A 13691-nucleotide genomic window follows, 5' to 3' on the forward strand; every position below is an offset into this window, starting at 1 on the left:
GGTCATTAATTTGCTCGAGGAGAACGAGACATGTAAACGGACAGACTGTCGCCTAGCAAAGTTTGAGTAGATGTTTCAAGTTAGACAGTGATAGCCCAGACAACACAAATTGTCAGCTGCAACATCACTTATTTTTTACACAACTTAACACACTAACATATCTTCTCCAGCTTGCAGGATTCACTAAGGCACTTTTGTGGTCAAATATCCAAGAGAGATTGCAACTCATCATCCATTGTGATATCTACATGTTTTTTAATAAATGTTTTTGTTTCCGTGATTAAATCCATACAGAGGGCTTCCCCTCTCCTGATTTGCTGCTGCTGCTGTTGCTGCTGCTGCCTCCTCCACTGCTCCCTCCTTTCCCGTGTTTGAATCTATGCTTGCGCTCTTTCTGAGGCTGAGGCTGTGGCTGAGGCTGGGCCTGGATGATGTTACTTTGAGGCTTGTCGTCTTGGTTGTCCCCGAGCTGTTCCTCTGCTCGGTGCTGCTGACTGTAGGCCTGGATGGCCGCCTCCAGCTGGTCATGAGCTTGCTGGATCATGTCTTTGTTCAAAGCCACACGGGCCTCCCCTCCAGTGGGGAAATTATCCTCATTGCTACCAAATTGTTGCTGTTCCTCTTGGGCAATGTTTGCCCGGTTCTGCTTGCACGCCATCTTAGCATTGCTAAGGTCCGTGTAGGGCATCTGCTCCGGCTTTACTACAATGTTGTAGCCAGGTGGAGCTGATGGGGTGTTCCATGAGAAAGGGTAGCCCACGTAATCAGCAGCTCCATCTCCACCCACCCCTCCTTCAGAGCCTGCCTCTTGTCCTGCCCCCCCTACTGAGCCCTCGGCACCACTATTGGTGCCCAGCAAGCCCAGCTGGTACTCATCCTCCTGTGGTGGACAGCGCCGACGGCGCAGAATGTCACAGATGGAACCGATCCCTAAATGGAGCATCTCCCAAACATTTAACGTGAGGCAAAGGACAGTGACTCCATACATGATGCGCAGGAAGATGGTCTTCTCTGTAGGCCGTGACACAAAGCAGTCAACACTGTGGGGACAGGGTTTCCCAGAGCACACAAACACAGGCTTCACACGGAATCCATACAGCAAATACTGGCCTGCAAGGAAGCCAGCTTCTAGCACTGTACGAGTCACCAGCTGCAAGACATACACCCTCATCAGACCCTCATCTTGGATACGTCTGCGCCCATCATGCCGGATTTTAGGTCTGGGTGTGGGTTGCAGAGGATCCCGTGGCCTTTTGGGGGGCTCGATCTCTGGCACCTCATAGATCATCGGATCATCCTCCTGATCCTCCTCTGTCTCCTCGATACCCCGGTGCTGCCGAGCCCCAAAGCAGATTTTCCGAGGCTTCCTATGTGTGTAGCCCCCTCCTCCTGCTGTTCTAACCGCAGCAGCACCAGCTCCTCCTTTGGCTTCATCTAATCGTGCAATCTTTTGGACAGCATAGCCCATGTACATGAGAGAAGGCATCGCCACCAAGATAATCTGGAAGACCCAGAAGCGGACGTGGGATAGAGGGGCAAAGGCGTCGTAGCAGACGTTTTCACAGCCTGGTTGGCCCGAGTTGCAGACAAACTTGCTCTGTTCGTCGTAGTAGATGGACTCTCCCCCGACAGCGGTGAGAACGATGCGGAAGACGATGAGCACGGTGAGCCACAGCTTCCCCACGAAGGTGGAGTGGTTGTGGATCTCCTCCAGCAGCCGCGTGAGGAAGCTCCAGCTCATGGTGTCGCTGGACAGTGGGGCAGACAGTGTCCCTCTCTCACCTGCTCACAGACTCTGGAGAAAGGAAAAGAAGAGGGAGAAAAGAAAAGAATGATGATTAATCAATCAATCCAGCCACTATCAATACTGGTTCTCATCAGAAGAGCCAAGGGTTAGCTTACAGAGTGTAAGCTATGAGTGTTTTCTCAAAAGGCCTGAATCTTTTAGGTTAGAAAAATTCACCTAAGATGGCACTTTGCCAAATTTTGTCCTGTCAGAGGAGATTTCAGAGACATTTTGTCAAATTTTGTCCATTTAAGAGGGCACTTCTGAGGTACTCTGTCAAATTTTGTCTGCTCAGAAGACACTTCAGAGATTCTATTTTAAATCTTGTCTATATAAAAGGCCACAATTCTCTGTCAAATCTTTAGACTTAGATGGCACTTAAGCGGTACTTTGTCAAATTTCGACCACTCAGAGGGCACTTCAGAGGCACTTCGTCAATTTTTGACCCACTGAAGGACACTCAAAAGGGATTTTGTCCCTCATTAGGTGACTTAGATCATTTTTGTCAAATTAGAGGGCACTAAAGAGGGCACTTTGTCAAATTCTGTCCACATGCAGAGTACTTAAGAGGCACTTTGTCAGATTTTTTTAGACATAAAGGACACAAAACAAGGCCTTTTGTGAAAATGTGTCTACATAGAGAATGCTTAGTGGCACATGGTCAGTTTTTTTCTCTTAGTGTGCACTCATATTTATCTATTATGGCATTAGAGAGGGCACTTTTCTCAATTATTAGGTCAACAAGGGGACAATCATCCCCCCTGCCCCCCTCTGAGTCCACCAGTGTCTAATAGGGTCAAAATTTAGCTCCTGGATACTATCAGTTTTGGCTGAATCCTGGATATTTTCCCCCTTTTGGATTTGCCCCTGCTGCTTTTCTTATTTGGGGTCACGGAGAGCTGCAGCCAATCCTAGGTGTCATCTGAAAGGTGAGGCATGCCCTGGATGAGTTGTCACTCAATCAAAGGGCTGACATTTTCAGACATGCAAACATTCATGCTTGCACTCTCACCTAGAGGCAATTAAGACCCCAGCTGGATTTGAGCCAGGGACCTTCTTGCTTTGAAGAAGCAGCACTGAGACCTGTATCAGTGCTAATTTGAAAATGTAATCAAAGCAAGCGGTAGGATTCATGCAGACATTTCCCGTATGGCTGCAGAAAATGTGTTACTCCCCTTAGTTCAGCAACAAAATGTGAAATGGGTTGACAAAATAATTGCCTTAATTATAGTAAGTGTTCCTCTCCGAGCTCAGTCAGTATACCCCTAAAGTAAGCTGTTGCTTCTTGAAGCACAAATACAAAAAAAGCAGAATTTAGAGCTGAGTGCCTAAGTGAGGTGACTGTCAAGTTTGGGCTTTTTATGGAATTAGAAGACCAAACAGAGTGGAAAGAGGATATTGGTATTAAAAAATACCATCAAGCAGCACTGAGAAGGAGGCGAAATAATCCAAATGGGGAATTTGCTATCATCAAATGCGCACACACACACTTTATTTAACAGCCTATCTCTTTTTGAAGAAATAAATCCTCTTAGTGAGCCTTCTGTGAGAGGTGCAGTTTTCAGGATTGTATTAACTTGACTGGTTTGTTCTGGTTGGGAGGTAAATGGCATTGTGCTGTGCCGTGTTTATATATCTGTGTGTGTTTGCACTTGAGCACAATTTAGAAGAAGAACACATTGCCCGATCTAGGTTAGGTCTAGGCTCCAGGCAGTCCATCAAAACCAGCAGAATCAGCAGGTGGCTGGGCACACGCCATTGGAGCGGGGCGTCACACAGCAGACCCACATTATCTCAGGCAGTGAAGCTGAACCCAAACACTTCTGTCCCTCAGGGCGGCTTTGGGGGATGAGTGTGACACCTCCACGGAACTTTTCCCACTTTACGAAGCTGCGCAAGTGCAAGGCTTATTTTGAGCTAGACTGAGGGGAAAATCCAACCATGAATGCTAGCTTGGGTTTAAAGGGCTTCCAATGACGATAACCTTACCAAGCAGGTTGAGAGCTTAGCCGGAGCTGGGAGAGGGAAAAATGCAGCCAGAGGAGGTGGCTAGGAGCTCCCAGCCCTCTGCTTTGTGTCTCCAGTAGGAGCTGAGAGGGTGGGAATATTTTGAAGCAGACTTGCCATTAAACATGTGTCACATTGATCACTCTGACCATATAAGGGCATGCTTGAAACACAGGCGGTGGATGCCAGGAATCTTCTGTGTGCATTACATACCTACAGTAAGAGGCCTGAACTGTGTAATATCCTACCATCAGTTGAAGCAGAGTAGTCCTCGTGATAGTGCAAATTGTGAGCGTCTGTGACCGACATGTATGAGTAAGCAGCAAATGACCAGAGAGGTTGCCACAAGCAAACAGAGTCATAGCAGTGTCCTTCCATGGTCGAGCTCTGTCTGACTTTTCTTGCATTACATCAGTGCATATTTTTACGTAACACTAACCGTGCAGGAGAGTTGTCCTTTTGATAATAATATCCAGATTCACTCACAGACAAACAGCTGACTGCAAAGGCTGAGCAGCTTTGTTTAATAGAACAAACTACAGTGTGTTTTTTCTACCTTAATTATCAGTTTTATTTATATTTTTAATCCAGTACTTAGTATTAAAATATGAGGGTATAGTTGTATGAATTTAGCAATCCATATAAAAATATTGTATGGCACCACTCTCCTTTAATTTATGTACAGTGGTTATACAGTGGATTGTACAGTGGCCCTGGAAGGCTTGTAGAGGGTGAAATGAATACATCAGAATATAAGAAAATCTTTATTCTGTGTGCAAGAGAGCTATTGCTTGGGAGAAGATTTAATTTCCAGCAAGACAATGACTGGAACAGAGATTGCACGGCAGGTCTTCTTGTTCAACATCAGTGCCTGAAATGCTCAACAAAATGAATGGAAACAGAAAACCTTCAAAATCTTGTGGAAAGCCTTCCAAGATGAGTGGAGGCTGTTAAAGCTGCAGAAGCGAGACCAACTCCATATTAAAGTAGATGTATTTGAATATAATATCATTACAGGTCCTGTTGGTGTAATGGTAAAGCTAAATACCTTTGTCCGTATACTGTTTGTTGAGTTACTCTAATTTTGATATCTCAGTAAAAGACTTTTGTTGGTAGGAATCAGTCATCATATGGACAGTTTATGGAAATTATATATCCCTATCTGCTCCTTCTATACATAGGATGCCTCAGGGGTCAGTACTCAGTCCTGGTTTTCTTTTTCTTTATATGCTCACCCTGGGAGAAATAATCAGTCTTTTTTGTTGGTATTGTATTAATCTTATGCCGACAATACTAAGATGTATGTCTGTAAACCCAAATAACTACACTGCAAGAACTTGCAATCTCTCAATTCAGACAAAACATAGCGTCTCATTATTATGTTGAATCCTTTTTTAGGAACTGTCACTCTCCTCTTGGACACACAGCTGCATGGGCTTAAAGCTCCGCCCACCTCAGCCACATATAACCTGGCATTCTTGCTTTCTCATCCAATTTATGTCTGCAGGAGCTAGTGGGGCAGTTAGGGGTAGGAAGCTGACTGTGTTTGTTATGTTACTGAGGTGAGTCACCCTTACAAATAGCAGTGCACAGACATACGGCACGCAGGCTTTTTGTTACTGTCTGTTACCAAGGATGAACTATAAAGAGGTCGAAATGATATGGTGCACAAAAATATCAGATTAAATAACCAGATTAGGTTTTAGATTTAGATTTACTTTTCAGGATCAATAGCTCTGTGGCCACCAGCTAAAAAAGGTCATTACTTTGAAATCATGGGTCATCAGGCTCTCTGATGTCTGAGCCTTTGGCAATGCTTAGAGCACTACCAGAACAGTGCAGGATCAAAGGTCTGCAAGATCAGCTCCTAAGGGGTGATCTCTCCTCATCACAACCTCATGCATTGATTCAAACAGAGAGTCATGATTAGAGTTAGCGTCACTGGAGGGTTCCCCCTTCAGTCACTGGCTTTTATCCCTGTGGATGCACACATACCCAAAGACAGATTCTCAGAAAGACAGACAGACAGACGGTCACACGTGCAACAGCATGATAAAGCACATGGAATAGAGCCACTAAGTCCCTGCAAACAAGCAGACCATGAATATGAGGAGCGCAGCATGGGGGTTAGCTGAGGTGCTCCTTATTCACAGTAGTGACTCATTATTTGGACGCAGCACTCCAGCTGGAGGACCCCCCCGGGCTCAGGAGGAACACCAGGGGAGTCAGCCCACCATGGGACGGACCCAAACTCTTGCAGAAGACCTCTGCATATGCGTAATAATTATCACTGTGACCAGAGATGTATAGAAATGTGCACGCATCATCAAGACAAGTGTCTGCATTTGGAGACTTATGTGCAGCAAAAAGTAAAGGTGCATAACTAGGTGGACCCAGTAAGGCTTTTTAACCACTAATTAAAGTCATATTAACTTTGGAAAGGTAATAGTGCCTATAAAAAGTTTTCACCCACTTGGATGTTTTACCCTTTTATTGATGGTCAATGTAATTTGGCTTATAAAATAAAAAAACTCCTTCATGTCAAAGTGAAAACAGTTTTCTACAAATGAATGTCAATTAAATCAAAACAAGTGTCTGCATATTCACCTGCTTTAAGCCAGTAGATGCATCTTGAGCTGCATCACATCACTGAGTCTGTGTGGATAGGTCTCGATCAGGTTTGCACATCTTAACTTTTTTTTTTGTTAAAAAAAAAAGCCCAACTGTATTGATCCTGATTGATTTATAATATCAATAAAAGGATGAAATCGATACTTTTTTAGGTAATGTAAATGTCATTTCTTTAAAGAACAAGGGGTGCATTCAAACACGTAGTCAGATTGCATAAGTTGCCATGGAGATGAGACTTTTGTTGTAATTTTTTTACAAGTTTTAGCATTTCTTTGTTTCCTTGACTTTGCTGTGAGCACAGTGTGTTAGATTTACACATAAAAATGTAAAGATGAATTTATAAATTAATGCTAATGTTCGTCCCTTGCGTGAAATTTTGGTTATCTCTGATTTTTAGTGATTTCATGCAGCGTCATGCATGTAAGAAGGGCCAGTTCTACAGTAGAAAAGTAAGGGCTACCTAATAAATGTACAAAATATGAAAATATGGTCAAATCAACATTTTAAAATATTGATTTTAAATGCATTATTGTAGAAATTAATATAAATGTCTATGGATGTTAAAAATTCAATATTCAAAGGTTTTCTTTGAAATTGTGCATGTATTGTCATTGCATAATAACAATAGAGTAGGAGGAATGAAAATTATTTTGAAAAGGTACAAATTTAAACAGAAACATCAGTATGTGGTTTTAAAGTTAGCATCTTTTCTAGGGTGAACAGAGCAATTTCTAAATGAATGAAAACATGTAAGTACAATCAGAGTCATTATGGCTAACTTTACAACACAATCCTCCACATGATCACTTGCACGTAATTATGGAAACGTGCAGGGTACGCCTGCAGGGTAAGGCAAAGTACATACAGGCAGAAAAATATACCAGCACTGGGAGGACCCAAAAGATCTCATCTCTGCACACACAAAGGCACACACACACAGCCTCTTTAAAACCAATTACCACAGGCCAAGGGCATTTTGGATAATGAGCATAATGTAAATGTTTAGAAAAGCTCTAATGAATATATGTTAGGATAATGGATTTATCAGCCTCTGGATGAACTTTAATCAAGCAAAGCAAATCAGCATGTACATTTAAAGGCAAACTAAATGTACCAAAGCACCATAGATTTAACTGCATATTAATGTATGGATTGTGGAGTTAAAGCAAACACAGATCGTATTAGATGACCCTAAGTATGTCTTTGTTATTTTAAATGCTGATTTGCTTCTGCTTCTGTGCTATCCTCGCACAGCAAACCCCCATACGGATGCTGCAGCCGCTCTCTATCCGTCAGCTCTCAGCGCGGCTGCTCTCTCCCCCCTGCAGAGTTCAATCGTCAGAACAAGCTCTAGTAAACACTTCACTTATTCTTCCTCTTTTTCTGTATTCAATTATCAGTCGAATCTGACTCTGGGTTTTTAAGGAAATGAATAGTTTTATAGCAAAATTTTCACTTTATGCTGAATGTTTAAAAACTTTCATGTGTCAAATACTTCATCTTTGCTCAGTCCAGTACTACTTTATGGGATTCTGCTGCAAATTTTATCAACCTGAATGATTTCCCTGCTGTTGCTCATTTAAACTGATTATTCCTGACTTTATTACGGCACAAAGCATCCAAATAATTAATCAATTTTTTTATATACAGCCCTTAATAACTCAGTGATGACAGTCAAACAGCACAGTGATATCACCTCTAAGTAGGGTGCTTTAAGACATAACTTTTGTAGTTTTTATTACATTTCCAGTTTAATTAACATTTAAATTGAGTTTCCTTTATTTGAGCTTAAACTTTAGGAGGACATGATCACACCAGCCAGACATCATCATGCACTTTTTTGTCACATGATTGCATTAAAAATGTCACATTTTGCATTGCAGTGACTTTGTGTGTAACGTGTGAGTTTGAAGCTTTCTTTCCGTTTTTGTTTGATGTCTATAGATCAATTCAAAAGGAAATACAGTACACTGTAAAACAAACAGCGATTTTACTCAGAAAGTTGAACTAACGCAGCTTTTGCAAGCTGTTATAAACACTTATTATAAATAAGTTACTTCTACTCCTTGACTATAAAACCTAAAAAACTCAATTTGCTCAAGTTTACTTGTTTTAAACAAATAAACTATTTAGAACTTGTATTTACATCCAAAACAGCTATTTAAGCTCTAGTTGATATGACTCATTTTTTGTTTGAAGTAAACAGTGCTCAAACAATTTTTTTTGTCAATGTACTCAAATTTTTTTTTTTTTTTTTGCCAATCATCCCTTAATCTGCATATTTTTCCCAGAATGCCTTTGGGCATCAAACCTTTTTGTACCATAAGTGAAGTTACTAACTCAGTTAGATATCCTGCCTATGAGGGGGCAATGTTAACGTGAAGTGAACTTAATGGGACATCATCCGCTGGTTCAGTGGGTCACTAACAGCCATTTTTGCATTTGGTTGCTTTTTAAGTTAATTTTTTAGGTTAATTGTTTAACTATTATATATGAGTTCAATGAACTTATCAGGTTTTACAGTGCACTATTAGAAGTATATCTCACTCAAAGGAGAGGCAAACTCAAATTTACATTTGAATCTCAGTTTTGAACACTTAAAATAATTTAAAAGTAGTATATCACACTTAAAATAATTTAGTTATCATTTGTTTTTATCACTCAGAAAGTTGTTTGAACTCACAAAAGTCAGGTTAAGTTTACTTATTATTTTTGAGGCAACAAGTTTCTACATTTTTTTCTAAGTAAGCTTAACTCATTTTATTTTACAGTGTACGATCATTTGAATTTGTTATAAAAATCAATTTTACCCATGGGGTGCAGTGCTCCATAATATACAGGAGGGGCAATGGTAATTTCTTCTTAACTTTGGCATATGATGTCCTTTTTAAAATGAAATAAATCTCCTTTTTGACTATCTACAAATCACCAATCATGTAAAATATCAGTCCATGTAATTTGATTTTCCTTTTACTTGTGTTCATAAAAATTGTACAGTGGGAAAGTTAAAAATTGAGAAAATGCATATGACTGTCATTGTATTTTTGCATTTAGCTTGATTTTGGCTCCTTATACATCTTTGTATAAGTCTTTGAATGCAGAGAATTCCATATTTTTGTTCATTACCAAAATTAATTTAAAAGTAGGTATTGTTTCGTGGACAAAACACCAATAGGTGCATTAATATTCTGTGAAAAATATTAATTTTAAGCTTGATATATTTCATCTATGTCAAACCTTTATGTGTAGGATTACATTTTTTTCACATTTTTTTTACTCTTGAAAAGACAACTTCAACATATTTTGCTTAGTGCTGTCACATTTTTAAATCAATTCTAATTAATCAATCACAGTGTTGAAGAATGTGATTAAAATGTATGCTGACTAATCACACTGTGATGTCCTTACACAGCTGTCAAAAATAGTTTTGTAACTTCAATGAGAACACACATTAGAAATTTTCTATGTTCTTAATGTTCTATAGTTTTATGGATAAAATCCGTATTCTACAAATTACCAACATTCTAGATTGACCCTCTGTCCTGAGTCTCCACCTCTCCTGTTTTAAGAGCTAATATAAAGTTTTGATGCCATTCGGAATCATGTCTTTATTAAAGTTTTATTTCTATTATTATTAAATCTACCAGTCAGGCAATCTTTCTAAAATCATTAATATATGCCATTAATTGTAATTAATTAATTAATCATAAAGCGTATTATTAATTAGATTATTTTTTAATGAACTGACAACACTTGTTTCAATATTTTAGAATTCCTCACTTTGTGAGGTCCTGTATCTGAGACAATAAGCTAAATTTAAAAAATAGTTTCCAATTTATAAAGTTAGGGTTGTGCTGAAAAAAAAAAAATGTTACAGAACATGACGGTTGTAAGCATTTTCTGAGTGTTTTAAATTGTCAAAAGAAAATAATTTAGAAATCAGTAAAAATAGCCTGTGGACTTTTAGGGGTTAATGAACATTTATTTTCTGTTTTATTCAATGAACTTTGTTTTTTCTGCATACAGTCATTTTAACTGTTCTAAACACTCACAGCTCTCTTTAAGAGAAAAACAGATGATCATGATTGAAGCAATATTTTGCTTTTATCATACTTGAATGTCAGTGTATAACTATGAAAGGATTTTTTACTTCACTGTATCTGACTTATCTCTGGAGAAAGTTTCTTAAGCAATGCCATAAGCAAAGGCAGTCTTTAAAATAACAAAAATGGACAAACTATAGAGCTGTCCTTGATGCAGACAATGCCGGAGATTTAATATGCTGTCTTTGTTAGGCTTAATCACATAAAAAGAAAGACCTTTATTGTGAAAATTAGGGACGTGGCTAACGATTAAGTGGGATAAGATGAAAATTTTGCTACAATGAAGTCTTTTGTTTGATAGGAAATAGGAAGTCAATAGCTTGTGAGATTATTTTAGACACATGGATGACTTTGATGTCTATAATAGGGTCTAATTTGAGTTAATTTAACAACACAGCTAAACTAGAACAAAAAAGCTTTCTTTAGCAGGATAAAGCTTCTAAGAAAGAAAACCTTTGAGCGCACTCAGTTCAGGTTGACATCCCTCCGACTGTCCTCACTCCAGGGTCAATTTCCACCTCGTCCTGCACATACTGCGCAGATAATCTGTTCTCTCAGACAGACATCTGTCCATAATCACCCCATGGATTGTCATATGTGGGTTAAATTATGTCTGTTTTGACCACTCAGTGAATTTATAACTGTCTCTGAATTTGCAGAGATGACCGATAGAACGGCGCAACGCCGGCAAACGCTCAACTTAAGAAACACAGGGGGTTTCTCTTATTGTCGCTCCCCATATCCTTCACTGAAGACGGGATAAGCTCCTTTGTTAGGCACTCTGAGATATTCAAATCACAAAAAAAGCATGGCTAAAAGTGGACTTCTTATCAACACTTTGTGGTTGTATTTTTTACTCTATGCCGTAACTTTGTTCAAAGGGTCCTTAAAGTGATTAAAACTCCCGCCGACAGTGACTTTACATTGAGTTCATGGACTCTGAAGGTTATCAGAGCTGTGGATAAACTCCATTTCATAGACTAATCTCCGGCAGACTGTATGGTGCATGCATTTACACACACAAACAAGCATGCATGAAACTTGCTTGTAATAGACTGCAGATGGACTGCAGGTTTTTGCAGAGACACTCTTGATTATAATGTTGTATTATCAAACTTTGGCCTGCAGGAAGTCTTTAGCGAGATGAATGAATGAGCTATTCTTCTTCATTCTGCAAAAAGGGAGTTTGGATATAAAGGAGCATTTCCTTCCATGTGTACGTGGGAAAAACTCCTTCATTAACAGTGTCCAAAGGGAATAAAGGCAATGGTAGATTGGTTCCATATGTTACAGAATAGATCTCTGAGGCAGGAGCAGCCTCTGTGTGCACGTGTGACTTTAATTCAGGAGAGAATACATAAAAAATGTCCCCGTTTGTGTAAAAGATATACAGTAAGTTCTTCAAAAGGGATTTAAATTGGAAAAACTTCAAGCAACAAAAAAGCAGTACAGCAAAGAGATACAGCAGCATACTCACTCTACTCCTTCTCTCCCAGAAGCCAGGTGCTGTGTCCTTTGTCCCTCAACCTGAGGCCCCACATCTCTGTCTCTGTCCCCCGTCTCACTCTGCTTCGTTTACATCCCCCTTAACCTCCTCTGACATCAAACGGCCCCAACCCGAAACCAACGACAACAACAAAAGCATCCCGACAAACAACAACAACCAAAAAAAAAAAAAAAACTGCAAACAAAAAACCCAGGTCTCCGCCCGCCGCCGCTCTCTCAAGAAGAGCCTCAGTGTGTGTGCTTAACCAAGTGTGAGCGCTCCCTGAAAGAGAGAGGGATGAGGGAGGCAGAGCATCTTGCCTCTTTCCCCCGTGGTACTCACAATGGTCCTCACTTACCCCCTTATCCCCTCCAAACTGGGTCATGGTTGGGGGTGGGGGTTGGATGTGTGGTTATGATGGGGATGAGGAGGAGGTGGTGGTGGTTTAATACCCCCTCAAAGGGCAGAGGGGAGGGGGAGTGAGGGACTGTCAGGCAGTGATATGATGGGAGGAGAGGTATGATAGGACGGGCCTTCAGGTGAGGTGAGGAGTGGGAATTAGAAAACTGACTTTAGACCTAAACTGTAAAAGTGCACCTTAGATTTTTCATCTAAGGAGATCCTGAGAACTTTAGATAAAACAATGATCGTGTATGGGAGAGAGTGAGTTAGGATGGGATAAACCAACGTCGGATGTGTTTTAGTGGAAAATAAACTACTGATAGCAGCATCACTGAGACGATTCTCTGTCCTCATAAAGAGGAGCAGGGTACTCCTACAAGGACAAAGCTTAATCTTTCCTATTTCTTTAGCAGCCTCCTTCAAAATAAAATAATGGCTTTAATTCCAGTACACTCACTGTTAAAGACTGGGCCTGGATCCGACTACACTTGACCCCAAAGTCTGGCTCATTTGATCAGTGTGAAGTGAACACAAGTGTACTGGACTCAGGCACTGTGCCCAGTACATAAAAAGCTGGTCTGGGGCACGATTCATGTGAGGTCAAGCACGGTCCATGGGAGATTTGAACGCATCTAGTAACTTACTGAAGGAGGACACAGGGATGGCGTATAGTCAGGGGACCAAACTATCAAGTAAGTTAAAAATGTTTGATTAAAAGTTTACTTTAAGTACTACAGAGGATCTGGACTGTGAAATATGATTTTTCCAAGAGAACAACAAGAGAATAGATCTCTAACTAGGTTGTGCAAGTAAAACCACACCTTTAAAATCAAGTAAAAACACAAAAAAATGACAATAGAGTTAAATTTAACACTTCAAATGTCTACAGTGGTTTACACTATATACGGTTAAGCTGCACTTTTAAAGTGTTAAATATTTTAAAATATGATGGAGCATATGTGGGCCTCTTCTGACAAGGAAAAAGAAGAGTGAACTTAACTGCAATGCAATGCTTACTTATGCATCCTTAAGTCACGGGTGGAAAGTCTAACTCAGTGGATAACTTCACCCATGGTGCAAATGTGTCTAACAGAAAAAAACACTATCCACTAGAAACCTGGCCAAAGAATCCCAGCAGAGATCATTGTACAACAGGCAATATTTAAACATATGTAAAACACGTCTAAACTCTCTGCCAAAGGGTGTGATTGGAAACTCCACCCACACACACCCAGATATGAAACCACAGTGGCAGGGCTTATATCAATCAACTCTT

General features: G+C 40.1%; 1 protein-coding gene across 2 annotated transcripts in view; it reads right to left on the reverse strand.

The window, feature by feature from the left end:
* Nucleotides 1-280: 280 nt before the first annotated feature.
* gjc1 (gap junction protein gamma 1) overlaps nucleotides 281-13691 on the reverse strand; it is a 63347-nt gene continuing 49936 nt past the window's right edge. Inside the window, exons 1-2 of one of the 2 annotated variants that reach the window (XM_041777919.1) lie at nucleotides 12005-12079; nucleotides 281-1795 (exon numbers count right to left, since the gene is read on the reverse strand). In XM_041777919.1, coding sequence (XP_041633853.1) covers nucleotides 281-1741 — 1461 coding nt within the window. In that variant the 5' untranslated portion in view covers nucleotides 1742-1795; nucleotides 12005-12079. Of the gene's footprint in view, nucleotides 1796-12004; nucleotides 12080-13691 lie in introns of those variants that run through there. The other variant, XM_041777917.1, reaches the window with a different exon arrangement.

Source organism: Cheilinus undulatus, linkage group 21 (assembly GCF_018320785.1).
Source record: "Cheilinus undulatus linkage group 21, ASM1832078v1, whole genome shotgun sequence".
In the NCBI taxonomy this organism is placed as follows: domain Eukaryota; kingdom Metazoa; phylum Chordata; class Actinopteri; order Labriformes; family Labridae; genus Cheilinus; species Cheilinus undulatus.